Here is a 14,221-nt window from a genome sequence, read left to right as displayed (position 1 = left end):
TTTATGATTTCTTTGCAATTATATTTAATATTAATAGTGTTTTGTTTTTACAAAGCGGTTGAAATAAAAAAAAAAAAAAGGAATAGCAAGAAACCCCCTATCTGCTGTCTAGCATCAGTAATCCTCACTGGTTTGTTTACCATTTATAAGGAAAACATCATTCAAGGTAGCTTGTCACAGAGACTCTTCTGCAGTAACTGACCTGTGGTTCAAATCCGTGGCGTCTGTCAGTTCATCTGTTTTTTTTCTGAAAGTCCCTCCTCCTAAAATTCAAGGCTCCTGCCGATGATATTATTCTTTCCCTCTGAAGTACCTTCCAGCCAAACACAGTAAATCTGGTGACACATGTCTGAGGAGGGCAAGTATCCTCGTTTTACAGAAATAAACGGAGCAGAGATAATTAAATGTGCCCGAGGCCAGTCTTTTTGAATAGCCAGCCCCAGAAACCAGATCTCCCAATCCCAGGTGATTCACCTTGGCTGGAGACTACGCTTCTCCTCTACAGGAGAGTGAAAATGAACTGATTACACTGAAATTGTTTCTTCTTCATCCTCTCGGAGAGGACTGGCTATTTTTCTTGCGTAGTTATCAGCTTCTGCATTACTATGTGGAAATGGTGTAAATCTGTTTTCAAGTTAACACCTGCACTAAGCCCCATCCCAAAGGAGTCGCTGTGACACGCAAACTGTAGGCAGTTAGACAGTGGGTAAGAACAAGCCCTAGTGACACCAGACACTAGGGAGGCTTTAGCCTCATCCACCTGCTGATGGGCCTCTCCGGCCGGGTCTCCAGGAACAAGTTCCACCTCCTTCTCCAGAGAGGGGGTTATAGCCTGGAAGTAGAGAGGAGAAATCCACCGTATCAATATTCATCCTCAACGGGCTTTCATCAACACACAAGAAACACCTTGTTTATACTTAGTACATAAGCAGCTTTTTAAGGAAAATGAAAGCAGAGAAAATATCCAGACTCGACTCGAGATGGTTTATTTTTATAGTGCTAAAAGTAAAAGCCATTGAAAACCACTCGTGTTTTAATTTGATCAATTAGGATTAAATTAAAATGAAATTAATTATAATTTAATTTCTCCAAGTCTGCACTAAAGCTTTAATGCTGCTCTGTGGAATAAACAGAGCAGTAACAGTAAGTCTTACAGTAAACTCTGTAAGAGTATATCTGTTCTCCAAAATCCCTAATAGGTAGGAACATAAAATAATCTCTTGTCCCAGTCCTGCAAGGAATATTCTGAAGGTCAAAAGGTGGATCCACTCATTACTACTCTAAGATTTTTTTTAAAAGAATTTGAAAAGGCAAGTATATATGCAGTAAGGAAAACAGATACTTTAGTTGAACCTCCTAATGCCATCACTATAGGCAAATTCATTTTACAACTATGTACTTGGAAAGATACAACTTGGCAAACGTCCTCAATTTGTTCTGTACAAGGCAAAAAAAAGGAAAAAAAAAAAAAAGAGAAACCTGAAAACCTAGCAGCCTTGCTAACCAAGCAGGTTTCAGAGCAACCTGTTCCACTGAAACTACAAGCATCACCTCCATCTTTCAAGTTTGTTTTTCTCATAAAACTAGCCTGGTTCTGTTTTCTAGCTTCATTCAGCAGCTGAACAGTGCAGATGGTTCTTTCACTTTGTGCTGATCTACCTCAGGAGAAGATCAGAGACCTCTAATTTTATCATCTGTTACTTAAGCAAAGATTCCCCTTCGGATGAAACTGGGACAGGTAGCTGCTGGAAGGATGCCTCAGCCCAGCTGCCCTGATCCACAGCTATTCCCATGGATTTCTCATCCCCCATGGTGGTAAATATCCCATGCAAGAGCTATAAAGGCTATTTGACAGCATCAGACCTTAGACTGCACTCAAACTGTGCAAGATGAATCAATCAGTCAAGTGCCTTCAGAAATTGTCAACAGCTGTCAGTAAAAATACTCAAAACTTTCAGCACTGAGCTATTATTGAGGTTTAATATGTTTAATCAAGAATCTTCCACTATGGAAAATTGTAATTAAAATATTATACCCAAATTAGCCCTTGCAGCTATGGCACAGCAGAGAAAGGAGACCAGCTGCAGAGCAGTGATCCTCACGTGGGCTTTGTAAGGCCACAGAAAGCAGTTCAGCCAAGATGATTTCAGTGGCTGAAAGTGAGTTTAATGGCAAGACCCTCTGGCAGTTTGTGAGACTTTATATATCTGCAGGATTTATATATTCAATAGGTCATTATTGTGATACCTGATAAAAAAAGGTCACATTTTATTTAATGAAGTCTTTCATCTTCCTGAATCTATATTATACAAAGTGAAATATCCTCTGCCTGCATTTAGTTGGGACTACAGGCGATTGAAAGACAGACCAGATATTAAATTATTGGACTTTTACAATAATGGGGGAGAGATCCCAGAAATCTTCTAAGAATCTATAATTTTGAGTGACAAAAATCTCAGTAAAATATGGCAAAAGCATTTATAAGACAACTGAAACCCTGCTGCCCTGAAAAGCAACGTCGAAGCACGCTGCTAAGTTTTTCACAAAGCAGACCACGTTGATTAGAGGCAACGAGCTCATTTGTAAGGCACATTTTGTTTCCTCCTTGAAGAGGAGAAAACATACGTACGATGACTACGTACGCAGCTGGGTAAGTGCTCTGTTTCAAGCTCAGAATATCTTAAGAGTTTCATACTTACCACCTCCTCGCAAGGGCTTTTTGTTTGGTTTAGATTTCGGGACTGCTGATGAGGTGGAGGCACCAGATTCTACTTCTTGCTGTTCACAAAAGCAAAAGTTACTCAGAATTTAATCAACGTCGAGTGTCAGCTAATCTAATCACAAAAACATAACTGCAACGTGATTAACAACACAGTTATTACCTGACTCAGTTTCAGGTTTCCTTTATAGCTTTTTCCTTCTTGCATACTTTCCCACATTGCTATCTTCTGCCTTCGTTTCTCTTCTTCAAGCTAAGGAACAAATCCAGGGTACACAAGACTAAGATTTCAGAACTAATAGAATTGCTACAGAAACAGTTAAAACAGACACATCAAACCCCAAAGGATCTATCTTTATCTGGTGCAGTATCTCCAAGGTTATGGAAGCATTTACTTTTTTTAAACACCTACACCTTCCCAACCACAGAGCAACAACCCCTCTTCAATACACACAGGCTGTGTCTGCAGCTCCATTTCACCACTTGATGCTTAAAAACATTTTGAGAGTAAACCACAATGAAGTGGCAAGCTCAAGTCCTGAGTTTATAAGAAGTGCTGAGTAAAAAATATTGCATATGATATTAATGCACCATGTAGGGTTCTACAGAATAAAATGTGTTTTTCAAATGAAGAAAATAGCCAGCTACATATTTACATCCCAATAGACATTATCAACAATTCTCCCAGCTCTCTTCTAAAGCAATTTCTCCACAAAACCAAGTAAATTAATGGTTAAGACAGACTGCCTTCTTCTCGAAAAATAGAAAGGAAATGAGGCAGCTATTCCATCCAGTCAAAGAAAGCAAAGCTCCCCAAGTCCAAGAGCACTAGATCTAGACTTTCTGCATAATGCCTATTTTCTTCCTCAATACCACTTTTCATTGTTTTTTAACTGTCAGTATTTCTTGAAGCATCAGCTATAAACTGAGGTGGGAATGTAACTGACTGCCAAAGTAAAAACAGACGAAGAGTTAGGATTAATGAGCGATATTATTGCTATGCTGGTTACCTGTCTTTGCTTTTCTTTGTATCTTTCTGCTTGTGCATTCAACTCCTCTTGCATCCTGAGGCGAGCTGCTGCCAAGGCTTCCTGCCTTCTCACCACCACATCGGGTTCTAGGGAATTGGGAAAGAGTTTGCAAATAATTCAAGAATATTCAAAATAAATTCTTCATGTTCTCCTCAAAGATTTGCAATAAGGAAAGGCTCACATCTCTCCCTGCAGCTGTTTTGCAGAATATCACAGCTCCAGTTCAGTTACCACCTAATCTTTTACAGTAATTAATATGCTGATTTAAGATTAATAACATTTTAATATTTTTCAGAGCGCTTACCTTTAATGGGATTTTAATGAATAAGGACACCAATGTAACGAACACATAAAAAATTAAAATTCACACCCATAGGATACTTCCTTCTATTGCTGAAGGATTTGCTTGATACAATTAATTTCAGAAATGTCACCCCTGTTTGCAGGGATTCCATTTTTACCCAGAGAACTTCTTTTACGCAGAAGTATGAGGCAACCAGCCCACATTCACTCCTACTCCTTCTGGCAATTGGTCCTGCTCATTTCATTACAGCAGTGAAGCAGTGGCAGATTTAACATGCTCCATCAGCAGGGAAATGGCTTACAAACATCACACATTTCTCAAGAGAAAACTGGCAGTCTCAGAAAATCTACGTTGAGTCACCACTTCTCTTCATGACTAGCCTTTAGGAGAAGTCAAAAGAAAAATAATATTCAAAGGCAAATAGTGCTCTCTTCTTTTTCCTGTGGCTGAAGTACCTCTACGCTTGTTTGTCTCCTTGTGTTTGTTATCATCCAGTGATGAATATGTAAAAGAAATTTCAGTACTTTCAGTAATTTCATTTTATAGGCAGTTTTAGCAATTAAATCAAGATTTAATTAGCATTACAAAACAACACCAGTAGGATAAGGGCACGTGAGTAATATTAATGTAGCGTGATGCCAACAGGCCAAAGGTACCAGCACCAAGCACTTCTCATTTTGGCAGATACAGAAGTATAGTCTGTGCTTTACGGCAGCGAGGCTCCAAATGAGGCAGAATCATGACTGTGTCAGATTTACAACCTATGCCACACTGAAGCAGATAACACAGAGGAGAGGCACTCCCACCCCAAAAGTATACAGTCCTGCCTGAGTAGGAAGTGTGAAGGACTAACTGAAAGGAGAGAGATGATGAATGTTAATAAAAAAATATCATTAAACAAAAGGGCTTTCCCGTAATTAGATTTGGATGTTTTGTTTTTCTTTGATAAATCTGAAAGTTAACTGACCACAACCCATTTGAACCAGGTGGTTCTCTCAGCTCCTGCACTATCAAAGACCAGCTACTCCCTTGTTCTGCAACGCTCTGCTCCTCCTCCCCCAGCCACAGGACTTTGGGACAAAATCCTTCCTTGACACAGCCTTTTAAAAACTTGTCCTGGTCCAACCTTTACCCAGCGACCTCTTCAGTAGCACCATCTGTATGCTTCCACGGGCTTAAAGTTATCCTGAGCATTGCTCACCATCAAAATCCCTCGGAACTGGAGTGGAGCACCTCCCTTCCGAGGAAAGGCTCAAAGAGCTGGGGCTCTTTAGCCTGGAGAAGAGAAGGCTGAGGGGAGACCTCATCTATATTTACAAGTACCTAAAGGGTGGGTTGAAGGACGATGGAGCCGGACTCTTTGCAGTGGTTCCCAGTGACAGGACGAGGGGCAACAGGCACAAGCTGGACCATGGAAAGTTCCACTCAAACATGAGGAAGAACTTCTTTCCAGTGAGGGTGCCAGAGCTCTGGAAGAGGGTGCCCAGGGAAGGTGTGGAGTCCCCTTCTCTGAGATTTTTAAGACCCGCCTGGATGCTCCCGAGTGATATGCTCTGGGCAATCCTGCTTTAGCAGGGGAGCTGGACTGGATGATCTCTAGAGGTCCCTTCCAACTCTGACAACTCTGTGATTCCGAGATTCTTTCTGGATGTTTTAAATAAAGACTACGTGTGTGTGCGGATCTGAGCAGCTGTCAGGCACCACGATTACAGAGCGCTAGTGGGAACCTAGAAGCGACACCAGCACCACCCCGTCCGGCTCCGAAGAGCAAAGATTTACTCCCCCACAGCTGCGTCAGCTGCTCCCGCCTGGGCGCTCTGCCGGGCCGCCAGCCCCTGCGAGACCTTCTGCATGAGGAGATAGATGGCGACAGCGGCCAGGAGGATGTACCAGCCATAACTGGACAGCAGGGAGCCCACTGGGACGGGGGACAAGCCGTAGGTAAGAGCAGAGCCGCGGGGGAAGGGAACCCGCCCAGCCAAGAGGCGAGAAGGCCCGGCGGGGACTCAGGGCCTCTCCTCAGCGGACAGGCCGAGTCTGTCCGGCCCCCCTTTTCCGCTCCTCCACCCGCCCTCCCCGCCGACCGGGCAGCCCCCTGGCCCCTCACCCGTGTGCTGCAGGACCTCCAGGCCGCCCTGGCCCAGCGCCGCCTGCCCCGGGCCCGCCGCGGCCTCGCCGCCCCCCAGCTCCATCGCCCGCCGCCGCCGCTGCCGCCTCACGTCCAGGAGCCGCCCCGCGCGCGCACCCCCCCGCCTGCACCAATCACCGCCCTCCTCGTCTACTGCCACCTCGGGGGCTAAGAGCCAACCAGAGCGCCAGGCTGCCCCTCGCCGGCCAATCGGCAGCGAGGAAAGAGGATTACAGCACGGCACTGCCGGCCAATGAGAGGAGGGAAAGAGGCGCGGGTGCGCAGGAAGGGCTCCTCCCCCCTCCCGCCGCCATGGCGGCCCCTCAGAAGCCCGGCCGGGACCGGGGAGGCCGCACCACGGGAAGAAAAACGAAACGTTGGTTTATTAAAGGCCGAAATGCACAAGGACGGGGTGCGGGGAGAGGGGGAGGGAGCTGCCCCCGGTGCCGTTCCCCCTGCGGGGAGAGGCGGCGGGGCCGGGCTCTAGGATCCGTTGGGAACTGCGTCTTCCTCCATTTCTTCCTCAGCCTCCTCCGACGGGCCTGGAAGGAGACATCAGGGGTTAGTGCCAACATCGGCTCTTTGCCACCGGGGCAACGGTAATGCTCACCCCTCTGAAGAGGGAGAGTAATAATGTGAACTATAAAATATGGCTGTGTCCTGGTTTGAGGTAAAACAGAACTAATTTTCTGGTCAGGAGTTTTACTTTTTTAGCTGGGCCTCTTCTAAACTAACTAAACTGAAATTTCTCTCAGAGTGGTAAGACCTGATTATACCAAGGAAGGGTGTGCAGAGAGGCCCCAGCTTATACTCATTGCTGTAACAACCCAAGTTTTACTTTTTTAGCTGGGCCTCTTCTAAACTAACTAAACTGAAATTTCTCTCAGAGTGGTAAGACCTGATTATACCAAGGAAGGGTGTGCAGAGAGGCCCCAGCTTATACTCATTGCTGTAACAACCCAGGTGAGGTAAATTTGTTATTTGCCCCACTGGAGGGTTGGAAATGGAAAAACGTAGAGGGGTCACACCTGTGGTGATGAACAGACAGGACAGGTGACCCAAACCTGACCAACAGAGTGTTCCATCCCATCTGCATCATGCTCAGTACAAAAGCTGAGGGATCAAAGGGTCAACTCTCTTCCTCTCCTCCCTTTCCCTTAGAGGGGGGAGGGAGGGGCCATCTGTCATTCTGATTGGTCAATCCGGTCAAAATCACCACATGCAGAAAAAAAATGATCAACATAGCTGTAATATATAAATAAAGAGGGGATATTGCCAGCCTGCAGTCAAGATTCATCCACACAGAGACCTCTGAGATCACAGAGATGCTTCTGTACCCCCATCTGAGTCGCTAATGCTCACAACAACCAACCTAGGCCAGATATGCTTTGTGATAAATCTGGGTTTTTGGTTTTTTTTTCTAACTAGTTGGGATGAACTGTTTGGAGTTGGCCAATAAAGCGAAGCATTTGGGGCTGAGGTTTGGCACCTGGTTCTGGAGGGAGCCTGGGTGTAACAGCCCTGAACTGCAGCACCCCAGAGGCCCAGCAGCCAAAATCATAGAATCACAGAATGGTTAGAGTTGGAAGGGACCTTAAAGATCATCAAATTCCAACCCCCCTGCCCTGGGCAGGGACACCTCCCACCAGCCCAGGTTGCTCAAAGCCCCATCCAGCCTGGCCTTGAACACCTCCAGGGATGGGGCACCAGAATGTTCTCTGTGCAAACTGTTCCAATGTCTCACTACCCTCACAGGAAAGAATTTCTTTCTAGTATCTAATCTAAATCTCCCCTCTTCCAACTTAAAACAGTTACCCTTTGTCACATCACTACACTTCCTGACAAAGAGTCCCTCTCAGGCTCTCCTGTAGCTCCCTTCAGATATTGGAAGGCTGCAATAAAGTCTCCCCGGAGGCAATATGCTGATTGCAGAGTCTTAAAGATGTCATCCTCGATTATCCAGTCTATAAAATTACGCTCATTTTAAGCAGTTTCTTGAAACTCCCCAACTGTTTGGCCCACCCAGCATAGCTCCCCACTGAGGTCACGAAAAGGAGTACGAAGCAATGAAGAGAGAGAGAGATTCTGTTTGGGAAATAAAAGGGGAAAAAAAAAAGTGCAGTGACCTGATTTTCGTTCTCTGCCAGGGATCTGTCCAGCCTGTAGTAAGCCTTTCAGTCGCTCCACTTCAGCCAGAGTCGTGGCATTTGCTATAGCAGTCTGAAAAACAGACAAAAGAGCACGATGAATCTTCACATACAGTATTTTGGTCTGTTTAGAAGATGTTTCCCAGTTAAGCGAAGCTAAGCCTTGACAGAAAGTTCTGCAAAATTCTAGTTCTACAAATGACAAAGCACCATCTTACTTCCCCCTTCTATTAAACAAGCTGCTCTCTCCTGGGAGAGCTCTAAGCTCCGACCAAAATTTAAGATCTCAAAACCCAGATATATTGTAACAGACAAAAAATTGCAGAAAAAGCAGCTAAACCAAAGTTAGGACCTGCTGCTCTGTTCGTCTGAACAGAGTCAGGGCTGCCAGGAGGAAGGAAACATTTGTTCAGATTAATGACAGTTTTTCTCCTCAGCTTTTGCCCATGTGTGCTGTCCTGACAGATTTACCTTAATTGCCTCAACGTCCCCTGGGGAGGGCCCAGTTTTCTTTTTGTCAGTTGGCAAACCAGCACCTGGATTGAAGCTTCAAAGGAAAAAAAGAAAGACCCGTTACACCCTCAGAAGGGTACGTGCTTCTCCAACTCCCAAACTAGGTTTGGAAGCATTTCATTCAATCAAGTGTAGTATCTTATCTTTGTTAACAAACTGATACAGTGAAGAGTTGCCTCCTTCAGAAACACCAGCAACTTGTCCTCGCTGTCCCATTTCCCCCCATCCTCCCTCCCTTTTCATCTGCTCATAAAGAGAGGCAGAGCTTTAACTTTAGAAATGAAGCAGTTGACAAAAGCTATTCGATTTGGATGTTGTTGAACACTCGGGTGGTCTGTCGGCATTACAAAAGCAGGGTGGGTAAAGAGAGTAACTGAAATTGGGTTTCCTGTTCTTTTATGTCTTCATACGATATTATAGCAGCCTGAAATAAAGCCTACACTAGACTGGATGTAATCTTAGCACACAAAGGTTAGCAGCTGCTGCTGCTGCTTTAAGAAAGCCTACACTAGACTGGATGTAATCTTAGCACTCAAAAGGTTAGCTGCTGCTGCTTTAAGAAAAGTCTGTAGTCTGTGAACATGGATGTAATCAGCTGGAAAGAAATTCCTGAAGTGCTGACCCAGCAACCTTTTTTGCAGACATAAAAAGATTTTATTCCATAAGAAAAGTCTGTAGTCTGTGAACATGGATGTAATCAGCTGGAAAGAAATTCCTGAAGTGCTGACCCAGCAACCTCTTTTGCAGCCATAAAAAGATTTTCTTCATATCTTTATTAAGCTTTTTAAGTTCATCTACTTGTTCTATCACAGACCTGAACCCTGTTCCACTCATAAACTAGAGCTGGAGTCCACCTATTATAGTTTTAAATACTAAATGCATTCAAGATATTTTATTTAACTGTGAGTTTGGAAATGCTGTTGCCATACGTGATCCGAATTCTGATTTCAGAACAGGCTGATGAAGGATTAAAACAGAACACACAACGTATCACTTCAGAATTAAACTAAACAAACACATATTTGTAATAGCTTAACTAAAGATTTTGATCTGCATTTATCCTCCTAATAACAGCAGATTTTACAGTTTGTATTGCCTGGGAAACAGAGAGTTTTAGTTACCAATTATCTAGGGGAAAAAAAAAACCAGCAAAATAAACAATGGCCAACTCTCTGCAGTTAAACAACCAGAAGAAAAAAGTAAAATTAAGGTTTCCTGCTTGTTGACTTAAATCAACCCACCCTGACTAAATCTCTCTTTCAAAAATATTTATGAGACGTATTCACCACCATCCAAAAATTGGGATGCTTGGACAAGGCACTTCTGGCTACCGAAGCTTTTAAGGCATCCTGCCAGTGATTGATATTTCAGTTTGCTGCCTGATAGCACACACAAAGAGAGTGGTGTTTCTGAAGGAGAATGCCAGTGGAAATTTGTTTTTTATCTTACGTTTTTGTTCTCCTGGCAATATCCTTTGCAAGCTGTGCACCCCGTTTGCCCTTGAACATTTTCTCTGCCTCCTGTCGCTCCTACAGCGATACCACACACACACAAAGTTAATTTTAGAATATTGCATTTTGCAAAGCTTCTGTCCTTGCAAAGAAAAGAGGCTTTGGCTCATCTTCATCAGCGAACATTGGTACGTGGAGACCAGACGTAACAAGCAGCACATAAACATCCCCCAAATGCTCAGAATCAAGATGTATCAACCGAATGCTCTTAAAATGTTGAAGTTCAACAAGTCCAAGTGCCAGGTCCTGCACTTGGGACATAACAAGCCCGAGTGCCAGGTCCTGCACTTGGGACACAACAAGCCCAAGCAGTGCTAGAGGCTGAGGGCAGAGTGGCTGGAGCTGCCTGGCAGAAAAGGACCTGGGGGTGTTGGTCGACTGTCGGCTGAACATGAGCCAGCAGTGTGTCCAGGTAGCCAAGAAGGCCAACAGCACCCTGGCCTGTGTCAGGAACAGCGTGGGGAGTAGGACTTGGGAGGTGATCGTACTGTACTCAGCACTGGGCTGTGTCCAGTTTTGGGCCCCTCACCACGAAAAAGCCATTGAGGGGCTGGAGCGGGTCCAGAGAAGGGCAAGGAAGCTGGTGAGGGGTCTGGAGCACAAGCCTTGTGAGGAGAGGCTGAGGGAGCTGGGGGTGTTCAGCCTGGAGAAGAGGAGGCTGAGGGGAGACCTTCTGGCTCTCTCCAACCCCCTGAAAGGAGGGGGGAGCCAGGGGGGGTCGGTCTCTTCTCCCAAGGAACAGGCAACGGGACAAGAGGAAATGGCCTCAAGTTGTGCCAAGGGAGGTTCAGATTGGAGATTAGGAAAGGGTTATTAAGCCTTGAAAGGGGCTGTCCAGGGAAGTGGTTGAGGCACCATCCCTGGAGGTATTTAAAAGACGGGTTGACACAGTGCTTAGTGACGCGGTTTAGTGATGGGGTTTTATCAGAGTGAGGTTGATGGTTGGAGTAGATGATCTTAAAGGTCCCTTCCAACCCAGACAGTTCTATGAAAAGTAAGAACTCTTTCTCACACTCATCTTCACTGAGAGCTCTGCTCTCTGCTCATTAATTTCCATAGAGGTTTGTCTTTCTATCAACACCAGAGGGCCAGAAAAGAATCCCAGAATCACATGGGGTTGGAAGGGACCCCTGGACATCATCAACCCCCCTGCCAGAATCAGATTAAACAAACACAGGTAGTAAAACTCAAACACAATTAAACAGACTTTCTCCTTAACAGAATGAAACCAGGAAAGACAACAAGTAGCATGTTTTAGAGCCACTTATGATACACAGTTTTGATAAAATTTACAATTATGACAAAAAGGTCAGTTACCACTGAATTTCCAAGAGTGTAACAAGAAAAAAGGTATTTATCTCCTGCTGAATCAGAAGAAAGTAGACTTACTTTGAGTTTCACTTTCTGAAAATCCAGCACTCTGACCTGGGGAACTTTGTGGATCACATATAATCTGTAATGCTTCTTATTTGTTACAGGGTTCCTTAAAATGCTACAAAGTAAATTAAGGTTATAAAGAGATTCTTAATATTGAAAATACTTTCAAATACACTGAAATACATTAATGTACTTAAAATGCATTTATGTACCCTCTGCTATAACAAGCAACAAATAACAGTATTAAATAAGCCAAGTGACAGTGTTCTCTGATATGATGAAAACTATAATAAAATCTTGCACTTTATCAATTAAGTAGATTTTCAATATAATAATAATATAATAATAATAATATATAATAATATAACTATAATAAAATCTTGCACTTTATTTTATCAATTAAGTAGATTTTAATGAGGACCAACAAAAAGAACAACCTTAAAATATTTAAAAAAACCCAACCAAATAACTACACCATCACATTCCCTACCTGGACACTGATCGACCAAAAAAATCACAGGACAATTTCTTTTTTTGTCCCTTGCATGAAATGTAACATTACTGAAAAGTCATGGTTTACATGTGTTTTAAAGTATTTTGTAACAACAGTTTAAACCTTAAGTTTTTAGGTTTATAAAGGTTAAGGTTACTTCAATCCTTGCATATTGGTTACATCTCAATGGTCCAACAGCGTCAGGAATATAAAACCTGTATTGCTGAAGTGTAGTGGGAATTTTGTTTATCAATTCAATTTTTAAGCATTAAAAAAAAAAATCTGTCACAGCTCTTAAAAAGGAGAGCATTCCAGATCAAAGCAAAGAGACAGGGCCAGCAGCAGGGTTTGAAAAGCAGAGAAAAGAGTAGCTTTACTTTTCAAGATGACATACCTCAGGTAAGTCAGTGATTTAATACTTGATAATGGATCCAGTTCACCCTATAAAATGAGAACACAGTAAGCATTTGTAAGTCCGTTTAGTGAGAATCAAACGTTTGAAAACAAAGTTCCTAAACTCATATCTGTTTTAGAGACCAATCAGAATTACTGCAATTAGTTTAACCAGAAAACCACTGAGACTTTGTGGGTGCTGTTCCATTGCATGCTGCAAATTATTTTCATTAAAATATTTACACCACTAACTACCAGCAAACCCATATGATACTACTCTAAAGAGAAAGAAAAATAGGCTCATTAGAAATAGGCTCATTAGTATCATATGATACTACTCTAAAGAGAAAGAAAAATAGGCTCATTGGAAAGATCAGTAGTACCAACCAAAAGGATATGACACTCCTCTCAGGAAAAAGGTTAATCAGAAAAATTTAAGCTTGTTTAGGTTTATCCTGCATCCATGGCTTACCAATTCTGCAATGTTGTTGTTGGTAAGAATGAGCTCCGTCAGGCTGGGCAGAGCCTGCTCAAGGCTTTCCCCAATTCGGCTAAAGAAGAAGAAAAAACAAAGGTTTAATTTACGCCCGAAATTAGCAATGGTGAAAAGACACACAGAAATACAATGACAGAGAGGATCTTCCTGTAAAACAACCCGGTCTGACACTGGCAGAAGTTTGGGTTAGCAACTCCTACAATATTTTTTCTAATAAAGCTGGCAATAAATACCAGCCGTCACTGCAAGAGTATCAGATACAATTTGGGATTTCTGCTCATTTGCTTGCAGATATCCCCATTTTCTCATCTTTTTCCAGATCATTACTGAAATCCAAAGTTCCAGCCAAATTTCAAACTCTGCATCTCGTTGTCCTGTCTAAAAAATGATGACTGACCCGGGATAAATTTTTGCTAAGAGACTTAAAGAGAGCCTAAGCAGTAATCAGTGCTTATTTTTTTCCCCCATAAAACAAACAATTCTGCACCTACCTGCACTGAAAAACGCATGCACACATCTCTCCCAAGAGCATTTTCTTCTGCCCCAGGGTCCCATCTGGCCAAAATACAAGCACTTACCAAATCCTATTGTTATTCATCAGAAGAGTTTTCAGCCTTCTCAAGAGAGGGAACCCATCCAGTTTACGGATCTCATTGTCAGAGAAATCAATTGCATCAAACTGGTCCAGAGTGGCACCCAAGTTCTCAATAACAGGGATTTTATAGCCTGGGGAGAGAGCGCAAGGCAGGAATCAGACGGTGCCCTCAAGAGAGCAGAACACAGCCAGAGACAGTGCGTGGGGGGGATATCTGGATGGGCTGAGGATGCAGATAAGTCTCAGTCAAAACACTTTGGGAAGAACTCTCCTCCTCATGGCACGAAGACCAAACTCTCCCCCTCGAAGCCAACCGCCCCCGCAGCCTTCTCCAAGCTTCCCTCCTTCTCCTCCCTCCCTGTACGCAGCCCCTCGACCCAAACGCCCCTTCCTGCCACATCCCTCGTGTGCCTCACCCCCACCACCGCGGGTTCCTCCGACACTTCACCCCGAATTCCCCGTCCATCCCATCCCCTTCCATCCCATCCCCTTCTATCCCCACCCCCAGGTTCCC

The 14,221-nt window shown here is 43.8% G+C and overlaps 2 protein-coding genes across 2 annotated transcripts in view; both read right to left on the bottom strand.

Annotated features, from left to right (window-relative positions):
- Positions 1-6,278, bottom strand: VIMP (VCP-interacting membrane selenoprotein). The gene is made up of 6 exons (XM_014946083.1): positions 6,162-6,278; positions 5,838-5,972; positions 3,730-3,836; positions 2,883-2,972; positions 2,700-2,778; positions 1-832 (listed from the first exon to the last, which is right to left on the bottom strand). Exons 1-6 carry the CDS (start codon positions 6,244-6,246, stop codon positions 753-755), a joined length of 576 nt encoding a protein of 191 aa, XP_014801569.1. The 5' UTR covers positions 6,247-6,278; the 3' UTR covers positions 1-752.
- Positions 6,279-6,546: 268 nt separating this feature from the next.
- SNRPA1 (small nuclear ribonucleoprotein polypeptide A') overlaps positions 6,547-14,221 on the bottom strand; it is an 8,455-nt gene continuing 780 nt past the window's right edge. Inside the window, exons 2-9 of the mRNA XM_014946092.1 lie at positions 13,691-13,838; positions 13,089-13,167; positions 12,618-12,664; positions 11,743-11,845; positions 10,292-10,371; positions 8,801-8,876; positions 8,309-8,402; positions 6,547-6,724 (exon numbers count right to left, since the gene is read on the bottom strand). Coding sequence (XP_014801578.1) covers positions 6,666-6,724; positions 8,309-8,402; positions 8,801-8,876; positions 10,292-10,371; positions 11,743-11,845; positions 12,618-12,664; positions 13,089-13,167; positions 13,691-13,838 — 686 coding nt within the window. The 3' untranslated portion in view covers positions 6,547-6,665. The remainder of the gene's footprint in view (positions 6,725-8,308; positions 8,403-8,800; positions 8,877-10,291; positions 10,372-11,742; positions 11,846-12,617; positions 12,665-13,088; positions 13,168-13,690; positions 13,839-14,221) is intronic.

Source organism: Calidris pugnax, unplaced genomic scaffold (genome assembly GCF_001431845.1).
Source record: "Calidris pugnax isolate Ruff unplaced genomic scaffold, ASM143184v1 scaffold134, whole genome shotgun sequence".
Lineage (NCBI taxonomy): Eukaryota > Metazoa > Chordata > Aves > Charadriiformes > Scolopacidae > Calidris > Calidris pugnax.
This window is presented reverse-complemented; position numbering and strand designations above follow the sequence as displayed.

What these genes read in the sequence shown, in the direction of transcription:
- VIMP (XM_014946083.1), bottom strand. Translation starts at nt 6,246, where the DNA reads ATGGAGCTGGGGGGCGGCGAGGCCGCGGCGGGCCCGGGGCAGGCGGCG. An exon ending in GGAGGTCCTGCAGCACACGG is followed by an intron (nt 5,973 to 6,161) that starts GTGAGGGGCCAG and finishes CCCCCGTCCCAG; the next exon opens with TGGGCTCCCTGCTGTCCAGT. An exon ending in GAAACCTGAAACTGAGTCAG is followed by an intron (nt 2,779 to 2,882) that starts GTAATAACTGTG and finishes TTTTGTGAACAG; the next exon opens with CAAGAAGTAGAATCTGGTGC.